The sequence below is a fragment of the Oncorhynchus keta genome, chromosome 33 (assembly GCF_023373465.1).
Source record: "Oncorhynchus keta strain PuntledgeMale-10-30-2019 chromosome 33, Oket_V2, whole genome shotgun sequence".
Taxonomy (NCBI): Eukaryota; Metazoa; Chordata; class Actinopteri; order Salmoniformes; family Salmonidae; genus Oncorhynchus; species Oncorhynchus keta.
The window spans coordinates 2561065-2580399 of record NC_068453.1 but is presented as its reverse complement, the minus strand read 5'-3'; the positions used below and the strand labels follow the sequence as shown (position 1 = coordinate 2580399).

Sequence of the window (19335 nt, the reverse complement as noted above, 5' to 3'; positions counted from 1 at the left end):
CTCTGCTCTCATCCTTCTAGACCTATCGGCTGCCTTCGATACTGTGAACCATCAGATCCTCCTCTCCACCCTCTCCGAGTTGGGCATCTCCGGCGCGGCACACGCTTGGATTGCGTCCTACCTGACAGGTCGCTCCTACCAGGTGGCGTGGCGAGAATCTGTCTCCTCACCACGCGCTCTCACCACTGGTGTCCCCCAGGGCTCTGTTCTAGGCCCTCTCCTATTCTCGCTATACACCAAGTCACTTGGCTCTGTCATAACCTCACATGGTCTCTCCTATCATTGCTATGCAGACGACACACAATTAATCTTCTCCTTTCCCCCTTCTGATGACCAGGTGGCGAATCGCATCTCTGCATATCAGTGTGGATGACGGATCACCACCTCAAGCTGAACCTCGGCAAGACGGAGCTGCTCTTCCTCCCGGGGAAGGACTGCCCGTTCCATGATCTCGCCATCACGGTTGACAACTCCATTGTGTCCTCCTCCCAGAGCGCTAAGAACCTTGGCGTGATCCTGGACAACACCCTGTCGTTCTCAACTAACATCAAGGCGGTGGCCCGTTCCTGTAGGTTCATGCTCTACAACATCCGCAGAGTACGACCCTGCCTCACACAGGAAGCGGCGCAGGTCCTAATCCAGGCACTTGTCATCTCCCGTCTGGATTACTGCAACTCGCTGTTGGCTGGGCTCCCTGCCTGTGCCATTAAACCCCTACAACTCATCCAGAACGCCGCAGCCCGTCTGGTGTTCAACCTTCCCAAGTTCTCTCACGTCACCCCGCTCCTCCGCTCTCTCCACTGGCTTCCAGTTGAAGCTCGCATCCGCTACAAGACCATGGTGCTTGCCTACGGAGCTGTGAGGGGAACGGCACCTCAGTACCTCCAGGCTCTGATCAGGCCCTACACCCAAACAAGGGCACTGCGTTCATCCACCTCTGGCCTGCTCGCCTCCCTACCACTGAGGAAGTACAGTTCCCGCTCAGCCCAGTCAAAACTGTTCGCTGCTCTGGCCCCCAATGGTGGAACAAACTCCCTCACGACGCCAGGACAGCGGAGTCAATCACCACCTTCCGGAGACACCTGAAACCCCACCTCTTTAAGGAATACCTAGGATAGGATAAGTAATCCTTCTCACCCCCCTTTAAGATTTAGATGCACTATTGTAAAGTGACTATTCTACTGGATGTCATAAGGTGAATGCACCAATTTGTAAGTCGCTCTGGATAAGACCGTCTGCTAAATGACTTAAATGTAAATGTTAAATGATTAATTCACCTTTCAGCAGGACAATAACCTAAAACACAAGGCCAAATCTACACTGGAGTTGCCTACTGAGTTAAAGCTTTGACTTAAATATACCTTAATCTATGGCAAAGACCTGAAAATGGTTGTCTAGCAATGATTAACAGCCAATTTTACAGAGCTTGAAGAATTTTGAAACAATAATGGACAAATGTTGCACAATTAAGTGTGGAACGCTCTTAGAGACTTCCCAGAAAGATCACAGCTATAATCGCTGCCAAAGGTGCTTCGACAAAGTATTGACCTGACCCAGGGGTGTGAATACTTATATAAATGATAGATTTCTGTATTGTTTTCACTTTGTCATTATGGGGTATTGTGTGTAGATGGGTGAGAAAAAATATATTTAATACATTTTAAATTCAGGCTCTAACACAACAAAATGTGGAATAATTCAATGGGTACTTTCTGAAGGCACTTCATGTGTCCACATTTGAAGTTGACAAAATGCTGGCCTGATAACTTGGGATGATATTTGGAGACTCAAGTTATAGGCATCAGTAGCCATAACAGTATACTGATAAACCTACAGAGTTGATTTATGGAATATATTAATTATACTCGGCAAAAATATGACCGTAACATGCAGTTATTTTTTTTTTTTTACTGAGTTACAGTTCATAAGGAATTCAGTCAAATTAAATAAATAAATTAGGCCAAAATCTATGGATTTCATATGACTGGGCAAGGGTGCAGCCATAGTTTGGCCTTGGAGGGCGAAGGCCCACTGGGGAGCCAGGCTCGGCCAATCAGAATTTGTTTTTCCCCACCAAAGGGCTTTAATACAAACAGAAATACGCCTCAGTACCCAAACCCCATGATCCCTCAGGTGAAGAAGCCGGATGTGGAAGTCCTGTGGGTGTGAGGCCGGTTGGATGTACTGCCAAATTCTCTAAAACGACGTTGGAGGCAGCTTATGGTAGTGGAATGAACATTAAATTCTCCGACAACAGCTCTGGTGGACATTCCTGCAGTCAGCATGCCAATTGCACGCTCCCTCAAAACTTGACACATCTGTGGCATTGTGTTGTGTGACAAAACGGAACATTTTACAGTGGCCTTTTATTGTCCCGAGCACAAGATGCACCTGTGTAATGATCATGCTGTTTAATCAGCTTCTTGATATGCCACACCTGTCAGGTGGATGGATTATCTTGGCAAAGGAGAAATTCTCAAACAGGGATGTAAACACATTTGTGCACAAAATCTGAGAGAAATAAGATTTTTGTGAGGATGAACCATTTATGGAAAAAAAATCTGCCTATGAAACATGGTACCAACACTTTATATTTTTATTTTTTATATTTTTGTTCAGTGTGTTTGCCCAGCTTTTGCACTATATTTAAAAAAATGTGTAATGTGTTACATTTTAGCCACTACCGGTAGCCACAGTCAGACATACCCACATATATTTAACTGTCACTGACTTCAGTGTGTTTCCTTACATTTTGCATCATTTCAATACATCGTTAATTTACGCTTCTTTCCTCTGTCATGTTCGTATGGTTGTTTCTGAGGATCTCAATAGTGGATCATAGATTGTGCAATCATTTGGGACATGTCCATTTGAATCATTATGGAGCATACCTATCAGTTTAAACCTGGAGCCTGGCGCACGGTTCACGGCGACTGGACTGTTGTCATCACAGTTCCACGATTAGTGAGGATTATTAGGGCAGATTTATAGGACTATTGTTCAACCCCTATTATACACTTTTCTCACCTTCCAATATTTTATGGATTTCAATAATTGAATATAGCAACTTTCAAGATGAATCAAACCACTGTATTTTTGATTCATCAATATACACTACATGACCAAAAGAATGTGGACACCTGCTCGTCGAACATCTCATTCCAATATCATGGGCATTAATATGGAGTTGGTCCCCCCTTTGCTGCTATAACAGCCTCCTTCTCTTCTGGGAAGGCTTTCCACTAGATGTTGGAACATTGTTGCACGGACTTCCTTCCATTCAGCCACGAGCATTAGTGAGGTCGGACACTGATGTTGGGCAATTAGGCCTGGCTTGCAGTCAGCGTTCCAGGTCATCTTGAAGGTTTTCGATGAGCTTGAGGTCAGGGCTCTGTGCAGGCCAGTCAAGTTCTTCCACACCGATCTTGACAAAACATTTCTGTATGGACCTCGCTTTGTGCACGGGTGCATTATGCTGAAACAGGAAAGGGCATTCTCCAAACTGTTTCCACATATTTGGAAGCACAGAATAGTTTAGAATGTCATTGCATACTGTAGCGTTAAGATTTCCCTAAGGAGCCTAGTCTGACCCATGAAAAACAGCCCCAGACCATTACAATTGGCACTATGCATCGGGGCAGGTAGCGTTCTCCTGGCATCCGCCAAACCCAGATTTGTCAGTCAGACGGTGAAGCGTGATTCATCATTCCAGAGAACACATTTCCACTGCGTCAGAGTCAGCAAACTTTACCCCACTCCATCCGACTCTTGGCATTATGCATGGTGATCTTAGGGTTGTGTACGGCTGCTCGGCCATTTTTTAATTTTTTATTTATTTTACCTTTATTTAACCAGGCAAGTCAGTTAAAAAGAAGTTCTTATTTTTGGGCTAACTGCCTTGTTCAGGGGCAGAACAACAGATTTGTACCTTGTCAGCTCAGGGATTTGATCTTGCAACTTTTCAGTTACTGGGCCAACGCTCTTAACTGCTAGGCTACCTGCTGCCCCTAATGGAAGGCAGCGGTCAATGGTGAACGGGGCTTCTTTGACTTTGGAAAGCCCAATCTAGACATTAAACAGCTTCGCCACTCTGGCCTTGGAGGTTTCCGAGCCATCGTCCTCTACCCTGTTTCCCAAGGGGATCCTACCTCGGGTCCAGATCTTCCAAGCTTCCCCCCTTATCTGGCCGAGAGAGTGTCAGACTCCGGCCTCTTTGTCAGCCACGATGGATTCTACGGCTGGCTCAGGTCTATTTTCCCCACCTCCCATCGGTCCTCGAGGGGTCATAAAGACACCCTCCATTCCTGTCATTATTGAAAGAGATTGTAATCTCACATCTCAAAATAGGGCTACTTAATGTTAGATCTCTCACTTCGAAGGCAGTTATAGTCAATGAACAAATCACTTATCATAATCTTGATGTGATTGGCCTGACTGAAACATGGCTCAATCCTGATAAATGTAGGCCTCTTTTCCTGGTTACACTAGTGACCATATTATCCATGCATCCCGCAAAGATGGAGGTGTTGCAAACATTTACGATAGCAAATTTCTATTTATTTAAAAAAAGACGGTTTTCATCTTTTGAGCTTCTTGTCATGAAATCTATGCAGCCTATTCAATCACTTGTTATAGCTACTGTTTACAGGCCTCCTGGGCCGTGTACAGCGTTCCTCAATGAGTTCCCTGAATTCCTATTTGACCTTGTAGTCATGGCAGATAATATTACATTTTTTGGTGACTTTAATATTCACATAGAAAAGTCCACAGACCCACTCCAAAAGGCTTTTGGAGCCATCATTGACTCAGTGGGTTTTGGCCAACATGCTACAGTCATACCCTGGACCTATTTTTCTCCAGTGGAATAAGTATTGTGGATCTTAACGTTTTTCTCTTTAATCCTGGACTATCGGACCACCATTTTATTATGTTTGCAATCACAACAAATAATCTGCTTAGACCCCAACCAAGGATCATCAAGAGCCGTGTTATAAATTCTCGGACAACCCCAAGATTCCTAGATGCCCTTCCAGAGTCCCTCCGCCTACCCAAGGACGTCAGAGTACAAAAATAATTTAACCACCTAACTGAGGAACTAAGTTCCTAATACCCTAGATGCAGTCGCACCCATAAAAACAATACCAAAAAAAACAAGAAACTAGCTCCCTGGTATACAGAAAATACCAAAGCCCTGAAGCAAGCTTCCAGAAAATTGGAACGGAAATGGCGCTCCACCAAACTGGAAGTCTTGCTTGGAAAAGCAGTACCGTGCAGTATCGAAGAGCCCTCACTGCTGCTTGATCATCCTATTTTTCAAAATGTATTTTTGTCGCAAAGCTAACTAAATTGCAGCATTCCCCAAGAGAGAATGGCTTTCACTTCAGCAGTGATGAATTCATGAACTTCTTTGACGAAAAGATCACCATCATTAGAAAGCAAATTACGGACTCGTTGAGTCTGCGAATTTCTCCAAAGCTCAGTTGTCCAGGCACAACACTGTCAGGACCTAGGATCAAAATCACTCACGTTTTTTAATCCTATATCTCTTGAAACATTCATGAAAATAGTCTTGGCCTCTAAACCTTCAAGCTGCATACTGGACCCTATTCCAACAAACAATTGAAAGAGCTGCTTCCTGTGCCTGGCCCTCCTATGTTGAACATAATAAACGGCTCCTTATCCACGGGATGTGTACCAAACTTACTAAAAGTGGCAGTAATAAAGCCTCTCTTGAAAAAGCGCAGAAAATGTAAAAAACTAATCGGCCTATATGGAATGTCCCATTCCTCTCAACATTGTTAGAAAAAGCTGTAGAGCAGCAACTCACTGCCTTCTTGAAGACAAACAATGTATACGAAATGTTTCAGTCTGGTTTGACCCCATCATAGCACTGAGACTGCTCTTGTGAAGGTGGTAAATGACCTTTTACTCCATTAAATATTAGAAGGTGAGAAAAGTGTACAATAGGGGTTGAACAGTAGTCCTGTAAATATACCCTAATAATCATGGAACTCTGATGACAACAGCTCAACTGTTCAGTCACCAGGCGCAAGGTTTAAACTGCCTTGTGTGGTCTGAATTCCATAATGATTCAAGTAGGTTACACATTCCAAATTACTGCACAACTTTGAATTTGTTAGTCTAATATGTTTCATGATTCACTTGGAACAACCACAGGAATGTGACAGAGGAAAGAAAAGTAAACTAACAATGGAATGGAATGATGCAAAATGTAAGGAAACTAACACTGAAGTGACAGAAATAAATGTATGCTGGTATAACTAACATTGTCTACCGATAGTGGACAATATTTAACACGATACAAATGGTAAAAAAATACAGTTAAAAGTTGGGCCAATATACAGCGTATCTGTAAATACACCTCCACCACACCTGATCTCCACCCCAGACAAATAGCAGGTGAGTAGCATGCTATTCTCATGCTTAAGTTCACTGTCAGAATACTTGCAGAGAGAAAAGTGTATTAAAACGGAATTATACTCCATTTTCACACTTTGAACTTTTGGTTGAAATTCCTTCCATCTGAGGAAGTGTAAATTTAAAACTCATAAGCTAGATTGATAAATATAATAATATTGAGTTGCAACCCCCCTTTTTTCCCTCAGAACACCTGCCTTCCTGAACGGTATGACGGCTGCGTGGTTCCATGGTGTTTATACTTGCGTACTATTGTTTGTACAGATGAATGTGGTACCTTCAGGTATTTGGAAATTGCTCCCAAGGATGAGCCAGACTTGTGGAGGTCTACAGTTTTTTTTCTGAGGTCTTGGCTGATTTCTTTTGATTTTCCCATCTCAAGCAAAGAGGCACTGAGTTTGAAGGTAGGCCTTGAAATACATTCACAAGTACACCTCCAATTGATTCAAATTATGTCAATTAGCCTATCAGAAGCTTCTAAAGCCATGACATAATTTTCTGGAATTTTCCAAGCTGTTTAAAAGCACAGTCAATTTAGTGTATGTAAACTTCTGGCCCACTGGAATTGTGATACAGTGAATTATAAGTTAAATAATCTGTCTGGGTCAGGGTATTATGAAGACAGCTTGGCTGTCTAAATGTTGGTTATTTAATTATTGCATCTGAACTCCTAGAGTGTGAGGATCTCCTTTTCTTTTTCAAGTGTTCAAATAAAATAAAATGTTATTAGTCACATGTGCCGAATACAACAGGTTACAGTGAAATGCTTACTTACAGGCTCTAACCAACAATGCAGTTGGAAAAAAATATGGATAAGAATAAGAGATTAAATCAGCAAGTAATTAAAGAGCAGCAATAAAATAACAATAGCGAGACTATATACAGGGGGGTACCGATACAGAGTCAAAGTGCGGGGGCACCGGTTAGTTGAGGTAGTATGTACATGTAAAGAGGGGTGGGGGGTGTGGGGGGCACTGCAAATAGTCTGGGTAGCCATTTGACTAGATGTTCAGAAGTCTTATGGCTTGGGGGTAGAAGCTGAATAGAAGCCTTCTACTCTGCTAGCTACTGTAGCACCACGCCTAAAGAGGTGTGGATTTCTTTCGCATTCACAGCAAATCTGATCTACTGCAGAGCTGTATGTAGGGTAGTGGGATAATGATTCCCATTGTGTGTAGTGAAAATATGTATTTTTACGTTCCTGCTAATTAATATTATAGTATTGTTTAACTCCAAAAGTGAAAAAAATGGTACACTCACTAAGGTGGAACATACAGTTCAGGGACAGTATTCATAAAGCATCTCAGAGTCAGAATGCTGATCTAAGATCAATTTGAACTTTTGGATCCTAATAAACAAGACTGACATGGACATGAAGAGACCTGATCCCAGACCAGCACTCTTACTCTGAACAATACATACGTTTGCACTGCGGTAACATTTTTGCAGCTGCCGTGGTTGTCACTTTCCCACCAATCAAATGTTAAAGTCCCTAATGTACATTCCACAATTGCCCGAAGTTCAAGAAGGGCCTGCAAGACATGTGTTATATGGCTCTTGGAAGTTGTTGATGAAATGAAATGATTGGTTACCTCCTGTCCAAGTTGGTAGCTTTGACTGCTGCAAACACACGTGTCTTCAGTGTGAGCCCCGCCATAGGAATTGACAGCTGCTGAACGTATGACGAGTCCTTTACAGAGAGACAAACACAGAAAGAAATCAACAAGTCACAATAGTTTTAATCCCTCATATTAACATTTAGATGAGGACAGGATTCATGAATTGCACTGGATTTGTAATCTGAGTTCGAAAAAAATACCGTTTTTTTTTCATTATTATTATTCTTTTTAGCAATACATTTTGGGTAAATTGGCACAAACCACCTTCATTTACTGGAGTAAAAAATAGTTGTGTATGCACAGTTTTTTTAACCTGTAAATGTATAATAGCTACACTACCCCTGTATTTCCTATCCACTGTCAAATTCCCAGTCATGAAAACTACTCAATACTTCATTTCAGAAGGAGATTAAATGAATGTAGTGTCTTTATGGTTAATATATATTTCTGGTACATTGTTTACGATGGACTTTTATTTACCATTTTGCTCTACAGTGCCTTCAGAATGTATTCACACCCGTTGACTTTTTCCGCATTTTGTTGTGTTACAGCCTGAATTTTATTAAATTGAGATTGTTTGTTACTGGCCTACACACCATACCCTATAATGTCAAAGTGGAATTATGTTTTTCGTGTTTTATTAAATAAATGAATAAAAAATGAAAAGCTGAAATATCTTGAGTCAATAAATATTCAACCCCTTTGTTATGGCAAGTCTAAATAAGTTCAGGACCAAATATTTGCTTAACAAGTCACATAATAACATGCATGGACTCGCTGTGTGCAATAATAGCGTTTAACATGATTTTCATCATGACTACTTAATCTCTGTAACCCACGCATACAATTATCTGTAAGGTCGAGCAGTGAATTTCAAACACAAATTCAACCACAAAGACCAGGGAGGTTTTCCAATGCCTCGCAAAGAAGGGCACCTATTAGTAGATGGGTATAAATAAAAAAGCAGACATTGGATATCCCTTTGAGGATGGTGAAGTAATGAATTACACTTTGAATGTGTATCAATAGACTCAGTAACTACAAAGATACATCCTTCCTAACTCAATTACCGGAGAGGAAGGAAACCGCTCAGGGATTTCACTGAGGCCAATGCTGACTCCAAAACTATTACAGAGTTTAATGACTGTGATAGTAGAAAACTGAGGATGGATCACCAACATTGTAGTCACTCCACAATACTAACCTAATTGTGAAAAGAATAAACAGAATAAAAATATCCCTAAACATGCATCCTGTTTGCAACAAAGCACTAAAGTAATACTGCAAAAAATGTGGCAAATTATTTAACTTTTTATCTTGAATAAAGTCTTATGTTTGGTGCTAATTCAATTCAACACATTACTGAGTACCACTCTCCATACTGTCAAGCATAGTGGTGGTTGCATAATGTTATGAGTATGCTTGTCATCATTAAGGACAGGGTAGTCTTTCAGGATAAAAAAACTTTATGGAATGGAGCTAAGTACAGGCAAAATCCTAGAGGAAAACCTGGTTCAGTCTGCTTTCCACCAGACACTGGGATATGAATTCACCTTTCAGCAGGACAATAACCTAAAACGCAAGGGCAAATCTACACTGGAGTTGCTTACCAAGAAGACAATGAATGTTCCTGTGTGGCCGAGTTAAAGTTTTGACTTAAATCTGCTTTAAAATCTATGGAAAGACCTGAAAATGGTTGTCTAGCGATGATCAACAACCAATTTTACAGAGCTTGAAGAATTTTGAAAATAATAATGGGCAAATGTTGCACAATCCAGATGGTGTGGAAAGCTCTGAGAGACTTATCCAGAGAGACTCACAGCTGTAATTGCTGCCAAAGGTTATTCTAACATTTATTGAAGGTATACCGTATCTAATCAAGACGGTTTTTTTTAATTAAAAAAAATTAAGAATGTTAGAATTTCTTCCACTTTGACATTACAGAGTACAATTAAATCCATTTTAATCCCACCTTGTAATACAACAAAATGTGGAAAAGGCCAAGGGGTGTGAATAGTTTCGGAAGGCACATTTTATTCCCGGATGCAGACTTTGCATGTATAATATGGTTAGTAAATCTAGCAGTAAATCATAAAGTGTATCATAGCAAATGCAATTGTGTCATTTGTAAAATGTACTTACATTGTAAAGCAGTAGACTCAAAGTACTGACAAAAGTACCATTGCTGTCCTTCACTGATATTGCAGCAGCTGACCTTGAATAAACATGAAAATTAAAGTTATGCTAAACATGTTTTATTGTCTGATTTATATCCAACATTGAGTCACATTTGTATATTGTTTATCTTGGTTTACTTTCAGATATCTTGATAAATGTAACATGTCAGTGTGATACATCATTCTCTTTTAACATAAAACGTAGATTCTATGACCTTCTCAAATCATGTGTTATCTTCGTTGTGCTCAACAAATCATTTTTCATTTTGGTCATTTTCAGTTTACTGCATCCCTGTGTACAGTATATCTAAAATGGTAATCATTTAAGTTCATTGACAACACAATTTTGACACATTCCAATGACTTTTCACTGACTTTGAATCATCTCTTATTAATTGTATTATGAATTCAGGGGAATTGTAGACATGTGAATGGATAAGAATCATCATAGAAACTTGAGGGATTATTTCACAGCACTTACGAAGCCAACTGTGTATTGTTCACCAGGTATTCCAGAGGGTAGCTACAGCTGAATTTGTAGAGCAGACCTGGCAGGTAGCTAATGATAGTTGGGGGATCTGGTGTATCAATGTACCCTGATATGTTCCCAATCTGCACCAGTGAGAGGTTCCCATAAGCATTAGGCCCCTGAGCCGTGGAAACCTGCAACACAAAATCAGTGGTGAATGCCTGCCCCACCATTATGAGAGTCACGGTCCCATCAGTAGAGAGGGCCAGTGGCGATAACATCAACCATACTATTAAGCTAATGCCCCCTCATCGTGCTAATCCCTAACTCAATTCCCTTTAGCACAGCATCAGCGGCCCAGGAACTACAATCAAAACAACAAAATGGGGAAGAAAGCAACCTTAGTAAAGGCTCCTCTCGAATCTCTACCGCTGTTTCTAGGAACAAGCAATCACCTCTCCAGGGCTTCCGTTCTCCCAACTCCAACCTCCACTACAATGACTGAACCACTGTTGGAAACTCAAATATAGGTTGTCAACATCAAAACATAGACACTGTAGATGACTGTGTGTACATTTTTAAGATGATTCCTAATAGTAGGACATTTTATTTAGTTGTTTATCTCTTCTTGTTTTTGCTGCCTTTTAGAATAATTTGGGTTGGGCTTGATGTAAGTGCTCTGTGGTTGGAGCCACGGTAAGAGGATCCACGATCTGTCATGGACTCTTTTAGGGTTTTCCGGATACAGATTAACCTTAGTCCTGGACTTCAAGATATGCTCAATAAATAATCTCCATCGAAAGTGCTTTTTCATCCAGACCTTAATCTGTTTCCAGGAAACTGACCCATAGGTGTGATAGAAGGCATTATAAACAGGTGGTTGGAATAAGCATAGGCCTCTTACCACCAGGGCATTGCCACATGTCTCCAGGGTGGCTAGGCTAATGCTGAAGAGGACCACGGTGGGGAAGGTGTTGTTATTGATGAAACCACGGCAGTGGGCATCTCCATGGCGACCGTTGAGGGCCAGGTCAGTGTCGGTGTAGCCGGAGAAGAGAACAGGACAAAAGTTGATCTTGAGGGTGACTGTCTGCACCCCACAGTACACACTAATGTCCCGCTCCGCTGGGAGAGAGCAGAGAAAACAACAAGAGTTATTATCACAGCACAAAATCATGCATTTTTTTTCAAAGAGGGATAACTAAACAAGGCTAAAGAAAAAGACTAAAGAAGGCTCACACTGGCATCGATAATGTTATTGATTTGAACTCTATTTGGAAATGTCTATATTAAGAGCATCTTGATGGGTTGCATCACTGCCTGGTACGGCAACTGCACTGCCCACAACCGCAAAGCTCTACAGAGGGTGGTGCGGATGGTTGAATAGTTCACTTGGGGCGAGCTCCCTGCCTTCCAAGACATCTACAGCAGGTGATGCTTGAGGAAGACCCGAAGGTCGTCAAGGACTACAGTCACCCGGACCATGGACTGTTAACCCTGTTACCATCTAGCAAGCAGTATCGTAGCATCGGGTCTTGGACCAAAGGCTCCAAGACAACTTCTACCACCAGGCCGTCAGACAGTTGAACAGCTAACAATAACATTGTATTTGATTATAAGTGTAAATAAAGGTTTCACTGTTTTTCCGAAGACAGAAAAAAAACATGTAAACTATTCACTATCCTAAACATGTTACATGCATCAGTCCAATATGAGTTAAGTTAAAGTTCTATGTTATATTCATAAAGTTATACGAATAACCTGCATTGAAGTTGTATTGTGTTTAAATTAAAATAATGTATTTATTTTCTCACCAGGGAAGCGGCTGTGGAAGTTGGCATCACAGTTGTATCCATTGAATTGTGCTCCAACTGATAATGTCTTACTTATAAGCAAAAGGATCAAACATATTTGTTCCATTTCAGCACCTGGAGGAAAACAATGTTTTTCATCCGTCTTTGCCATCTTCCATATCATACATATTTTGGTTTAAGAGCTTCCGTTTAGTGTACGTCATGGGAATAAAAAAGTAACATGATTTTGTTAGTTGTTTCGGAAATCACAGTGAGACAAACCTTAACTTCTATGAAGAATAAGGTGCAAGAAATCCACCTTCAATCTAATTCAAAAAGGGATACTTTGTAAATCCAAGTTATTGCCAACAGCAATAGTGTTAACACATAAAGACAATTATTCTGCTAGCTTTTTGGAGTCTGAACATTATCTATCTCAAATGCAGATTCGTTAAGATACTATTATTTGGTAAAACCATGGCCAAAACAGCCAAATATTGATATAATCCACTGGCTTGGTTGTCACCGCAACATTACGAAGCACAATGGGCTAAGTCTTTGTTTTCTCGACATCCAAAAGCCGTTTATCAGATGATGATAATATGCATATGGTATCTTATGACGATCAGATAAAGGTTTTTGTTGTGGAGAAACAGCAACTTTTCAAGCAGCTGGGTTCCCTTGGTCAATGCTTGTTGAGCTTCCCTGGCTATCAGTGTAGTTGAGTTGTTCAAGGTTGTCAAAAGGTTCAAAACTGCCCCAGTGCTACTCACCCTGGTCCTTGGAAGTCGACGAATCAGCGGTTCTCCATATGCTCGGGACTGCTGCATGTGATGGAATGATCCGCACAGCATCCCTACACCACGACTAGAAACATGGCGTGGGGTCGGGGGGGGAAAGAGCCCGGCAACATAAGAGATTCATTATTTGAAACACGTCAACAATAAAAAAAAAAAGGGCTGTCCAGGAGAACATGGGAAAGTCCATCAAATCTGAATGTGTTATACAAATCCTTTCACAGAGCCAGAAACATGAGCAGGTTTTGAAGTTTCCCACTCATATCCTTTCTGCTTGATCTGGCTCTGTCAGCGCACACAAACGGTTTGACGCTGCATGAGGTCCGTGCTGGGGGAATTATCTTTTCATCGGCCTACGGAGTGGGTGCAGCGCGCTGACTGAGCAGCTCTTTCTCTCTTGCCAGCAGTGGGCCCAGGTCTTTTCACGCTTTGTGTCCAGCCTTCCTCCATCAACACATCTCTGCTGGCCTTCCCTGGTATCCTCTCTGGGGTGGCGAGCCACCACCTGTCCCCCTGATGTCTCAACTTTGACTCCTGCTCTCAGTCTCCCACATGGGGAGAGGAAAAAGCCTCACAGTCATTTTTAAGGGATTCGCAAGTCCCTAGTGTCATATGTCCCATATGGACAGCACTGTATGTGCAGGGCTAGATAATGTGAGCCATATAGACAAAGTGCAGATAGGACCTCTTCTGTGGGTGCAGAGTTCTAGGTATTACGTTTGTGCTAAAAAGCTCAAACAGAACTCACACTTGTTCTCAATTGGTCATTATGTTAGCTAGTTCTCCAGTTAGCCTCCCCATCAGTGACATATTGTATACTTACATCTCAATTGTATGTTGTTTCCTGTATTGATAGGGCCAATTTCATCTAATCCTGGACTAAAAAGCAAGATCAATAGAGAATATCCATGAAAAATATTTTAAATCCAGGACTTGGTTTAATCTTTTTCCGAGAAACCGCCCCCCCTTTCCCCCATAGTTTGGTACAAAGAGCTCATTACTTCTTATGCTGCATGACACACAAGTCAGGTGATCCATTATTATCCATGAAGGGTTATTCAGGTGATTAAAAAACAAACATCACAAAAATTGATAGCTGGTTAATGTTGCCAGATGATTCTCTCTTTGGAGCTTTAACTCACATCAGTATAGATGCTCTGGATAAGAGCTTCTGCTAAATGACTTAAATGTAAATGTAAATGTAGATGGACCTGTAATGTATGTGTGTGTGTGTGTGTGTGTGTGTGTGTGTGTGTGTGTGTGTGTGTGTGTGTGTGTGTGTGTGTGTGTGTGTGTGTGTGTGTGTGTGTGTGTGTGTGTGTGTGTGTGTGTGTGTGTGTCCTTCTTACCTTACCTATCTTAGTAAGGCTATATTGGATCCAAAACCAACTATGTTCTCCGCTCATGCCCAATCATCCGTGGACAATAGTTTCTTGGTTAGGTCACCCGATCATATCCAAGATATACAGTACGAGCGCTATCCTTATTCAATGTTCTCGGCCTTTCATTCCAGTGTTGTGTAAAGTGATGCAGGTCAAGTACAGTTAAGGCTCCAGAGACAGTGGCAGAAAAATTCAGGAGTCAGTCCCAATAACCAAACTTCCCTTTTCTACACTTTGGTTCAGGGAGATCTTAAGGCGGTTGTGTGAGAGAGTATTTACATTTTTTTATTTCACCTTTATTTAACCAGGTAAACTAGTTCCAGTTCCAACTAGAACCAGTTCTCATTTACAACTGCAACCTGGACAAGATAAAGCAAAGCAATGCGACACAAACAACAACACAGAGTTACACATGGAATAAACAAGCATACAGTCAATAACACAAAAAAAAGAAAGTCTATGTCTGTGTGCAAATGGCTTGAGGAGGTAAGGCAATAAATAGGCCATAGTAGCGAAGTAATCACAATTTAGCAAATGAACACTGGAGTGATAGATGAGCAGATGATGATGTGCAAGTAGAAATACTGGTGTGCAAAAGTGCAGAAAGTAAATAAAACCATATGGGGATGAGGTAGGTAGATTGGGTGGGCTATTTACAGATGGACAATGTACAGCTGCAGCGATAGGTTAGCTGCTCAGATAGCTGATGTTTAAAGTTAGCAGTGTTGCCAACTCCTCAGTAAGGAAAGTAGCTATTGGCTGTCCTAAAAGACGGTAGAAGTCGCTAAATGACGTCATCACCTAATTTGCATAACTGGCCATGATCATGTAATTGTGATGGACGCTGTTGGAGAGAGGAATAACTCCGTGGGAAAGACAAGAAGTGAGTAAAAAAACACCCTAAATATGTTTCGAACTACAAATGAACTTTCTTCTGTCGATTCTTGTTTATTTTTATGTCACAATTCCAACCCTCCTCCTTTATCCGGGCTTGGGACCAGCAAAAGTGACCCAAAAGAGATACTCTCGCGGAGCAACTTAGTTTTAATTGTATTTTTAATTGTATTTTTTTGTTTTTCAGTTTAGTTTTCTCAATTTGGTTTGGTTTTTACCTTATGGTCCACTTAGGAGCCTACAACAAGTCACAGTAAAACATTAACATTTTTAACCATAACATTCAAAAAATATATATAATTATTCTATACAATCTACATTAACAATCTAAATGGACCAAAAAGAGACAATAGAAAAAACTTTCAATGGCAATGTGAGAAAATGATGGTCACTAGTCTGGCCCTAATTCAGGTTAATTGTTTTTTTTTAAATGTAAGCCAGGGCGGGATCTTTATATACACCACTCCATTGAAACTACAATGAAATGATAGCAGCAATTCTAAATACAAGCAAGTATGGACAGTCATCTAACCCATGAACTTCAGTTTTTGAAAATGATGCAATTGAAGTTGGCAACCATGCCACTTCTGTTCCATAAATATACGAACAGGGATTGAACACATGTTCTTCAGATTACAAGAGCAAATTATTCAGCACATCTCTGTTTCCTGCTGAGAATTTCAACATTCTGGAAAGTAGGAGATGGGTCATTGCAAAAAATGTTATGGAGAAGCTGGGGATTGAACCCAGGACCTCATACATGCGAAGCATGCGCTCTACCACTGAGCTACATCCCCTTTCTTGGAAAGAAAAAAAATGTTTCTTATTTTTTTAAATTTCACCTATAATTAACCATGTAAGCCAGTTGAGAACAAGTTTTCATATTCAACTGCGACCTGGCCAAGATAAAGCAAAGCAGCGCAACACAAACAACAACACAGAGTTACAGATGGAATAAACAAGCGTACAGTCAATAACAAAATAGAAGAAAAAAAAAAAGTCTATATTTGCAAATGGAAAGGCAATAAATAGGCCATAGTAGCGAAGTATTTACAATTTAGCAAATTAACACTGGAGTGATAGATGAGCAGATGATGATGTGCAAGTAGAAATACTGGTGTGCAAAAGTGCAGAAAGTAAATTAAAACAATATGGGGATGAGGTAGGTAGATTGGGTGGGCTATTTACAGATGGGCTTTGTACAGCTGCAGCGATCAGTTAGCTGCTCAGATAGCCGATGTTTAAAGTTAGCAGTGTTGCCAACACCTCAATAAGGAAAGTAGCTATTGGCTGTCCTAAAAGTCGCTAGAAGTTGCTAAATGATGTCATCAACTAATTTGCATAATTGTGATCATGTAATTGTGATGGACACTGTAGGAGTGAGGAATAACTTGTGGAAGAGACAAAAAGTGAGTCAGCAGAGAACTAAAAAAAAATGTCTGCAAGTATTCATACCTAAATATGTCGCTTTGGCAACACTGAAAAAGTGAGGGAATATGTTCCAGCTTCTGTCAATTCTTCCAGTCATTTTGGAAGGAAAGGCGGCCAAAGGAGGTGTTTTTGGGGATGACCAGTGAGATTACCTGCAGCCCTCCGGGTGGGTCCTGTTATGACCAGTGAGCTGAGATGGGCTTTACCTAGCATAGACTAAAAAGATGACCTGGAGCCAGTGGGTCTGGCCGAATAAAGGGCCAGACTGGAGCATACAGGTCGTAGTGGCCATATCAAACAATTGACCTTTTTTTACATTCTATTTTTATATCATCCAGTATTTTTTGCTTTTTACAAAAACAGATTTAGCACATCTATTTTTCTTAAAATGTCAAATTTTGGTTTGGCTAATTTCACCTTATTTGGATTAACTTCAGGAGCCTACAAGTATTAGCTCACAGTAAAACTATTCATACAGGGTTTTTGAGAAAACTTTTTTTTTTTTTTTTTTTCTTAACCTTCAAAAAATATATATAATTTTCAGTATAGGCAAGATGGGATTTAACATGATCTAAATGGAAGAAAAAGAGCCACAACTCTATGAAAAAATTTATCAACATTCTGGCAATAGTAGAGTAAAATGATTTGGTAACATAGTCTGTTTCCTGCTGAGAATTCAGGTTAAGTTGTGTAATGTTTTGGCAAAAATAAGCTCAGGGAGCGGGATTGAACCAGAAATAGCACGTATCCCACATTCATATACAGTCTGGATTTGCAGATAAAATGAACTATTAATACAATGTAGTTTTTATATACACCACTCCATTGAAACTACAATGAAATGATAGCAGCAATTCTTAAATACAAGCAAGTATGGACAGTCATCTAACCCATGATCTTCAGTTTTTGAAAATGATGCAATTGAAGTTGGCAACCATGCCACTTCTGTTCCATAAATGTACGAACAGGGATTGAACACATGTTCTTCAGATTACAAGAGCAAATGATTCAGCACATCTCTGTTTCCTGCTGAGAATTTCAACATTCTGGAAAGTAGGAGATGGGTCATTGCAAAAAAGTTATGGAGAAGCTGGGGATTGAACCCAGGACCTCATACATGCAAAGCATGCGCTCTACCACTGAGCTACATCCCCTTTCTTGGAAAGAAAAAATGTTTCTTATTTTTTTAAATTTCACCTATAATTAACCAGGTAAGCCAGTTGAGAACAAGTTTTCATATTCAACTGCGACCTGGCCAAGATAAAGCAAAGCAGCGCAACACAAACAACAACACAGAGTTACAGATGGAATAAACAAGCGCACAGTCAATAACACAATAGAAGAAAAAAAAATAGTTATTACAGTGCGGCAAATGGAGGTAAGGCAATAAATAGGCCATAGTAGCGAAGTATTTACAATTTAGCAAATTAACACTGGAGTGATAGATGAGCAGATGATGATGTGCAAGTAGAAATACTGGTGTGCAAAGAGTGCAGAAAGTAAATTAAAACAATATGGGGATGAGGTAGGTAGATTGGGTGGGCTATTTACAGATGGGCTTTGTACAGCTGCAGCGATCAGTTAGCTGCTCAGATAGCTGATGTTTAAAGTTAGCAGTGTTGCCAACACCTCAATAAGGAAAGTAGCTATTGGCTGTCCTAAAAGACGCTAGAAGTTGCTAAATGATGTCATCAACTAATTTGCATAACTTGTGCATGTAATTGTGATGGACACTGTAGGAGTGAGGAATAACATTGTGGAAAGACAAAAAGTGAGTAAAAAAAAAACACAAAGTTGGCAACACCTAAATATGTTTCAGGTGCTGGCTTTGGAACTACAAATGAACTTTCTTCTAGTGAGGGATGTCTCCAGCTTGATTTTTGCAATTTTTATTGTCAGCAGAGAACTGGAAGGAAAGGCGGCCAAAGGAGGTGTTGGCTTTGGGGATGACCAACCTGCTCGCTCCGGGTGGGTGTTGTTATCGTCCAGTGAGCTGAGATAAGGCGGGCTTTACCCATAGACTAAAAAATGACCTGAGCCAAATAGATAGCGAGGGCCAGCCGACTGGAGCATACAGGTTAGTGGCCATATCAATACAATTGACCTTTTCTTTACACTGTTCTAATTACATTTGTTTTTCCAGCTTCCATTCGAACAAGATTTTCTTCAGTTTACAAAAACAGATGACTTAGCACATCTTTTCCTTCTTATGGTCAACATTCTGGAAAGTAGAGTTGTGCAAAAGCCTCACAACATAGTCATCAGAGAATTTGGGGATTAAAGAACATCTAAGTATTTTTAGAGACACATCCCCTTACTATATCAGGGTTGCCAA

The 19335-nt window shown here is 40.6% G+C and overlaps 1 protein-coding gene and 2 non-coding genes across 3 annotated transcripts in view; all 3 read right to left on the bottom strand.

Moving 5' to 3' along the window:
• The window catches only part of LOC118365857 (zona pellucida-like domain-containing protein 1), a 52752-nt gene extending 39405 nt beyond the window's left edge, over positions 1 to 13347 (bottom strand). Inside the window, exons 1-6 of the mRNA XM_035748163.2 lie at positions 13270 to 13347; positions 12518 to 12631; positions 11608 to 11828; positions 10716 to 10897; positions 10200 to 10272; positions 8031 to 8128 (exon numbers count right to left, since the gene is read on the bottom strand). Of these exons, the coding sequence (XP_035604056.1) occupies positions 8031 to 8128; positions 10200 to 10272; positions 10716 to 10897; positions 11608 to 11828; positions 12518 to 12623 (680 nt within the window). The 5' untranslated portion in view covers positions 12624 to 12631; positions 13270 to 13347. The remainder of the gene's footprint in view (positions 1 to 8030; positions 8129 to 10199; positions 10273 to 10715; positions 10898 to 11607; positions 11829 to 12517; positions 12632 to 13269) is intronic.
• Positions 13348 to 16294: 2947 nt separating this feature from the next.
• Positions 16295 to 16366, bottom strand: trnaa-cgc (transfer RNA alanine (anticodon CGC)). Its single transcript has one exon. It is a non-coding gene; the product is annotated as a tRNA-Ala (tRNA).
• Positions 16367 to 18082: 1716 nt separating this feature from the next.
• trnaa-ugc (transfer RNA alanine (anticodon UGC)) lies at positions 18083 to 18154 on the bottom strand. The gene has a single exon. It is a non-coding gene; the product is annotated as a tRNA-Ala (tRNA).
• Between the last annotated feature and the right edge of the window lie 1181 nt (positions 18155 to 19335).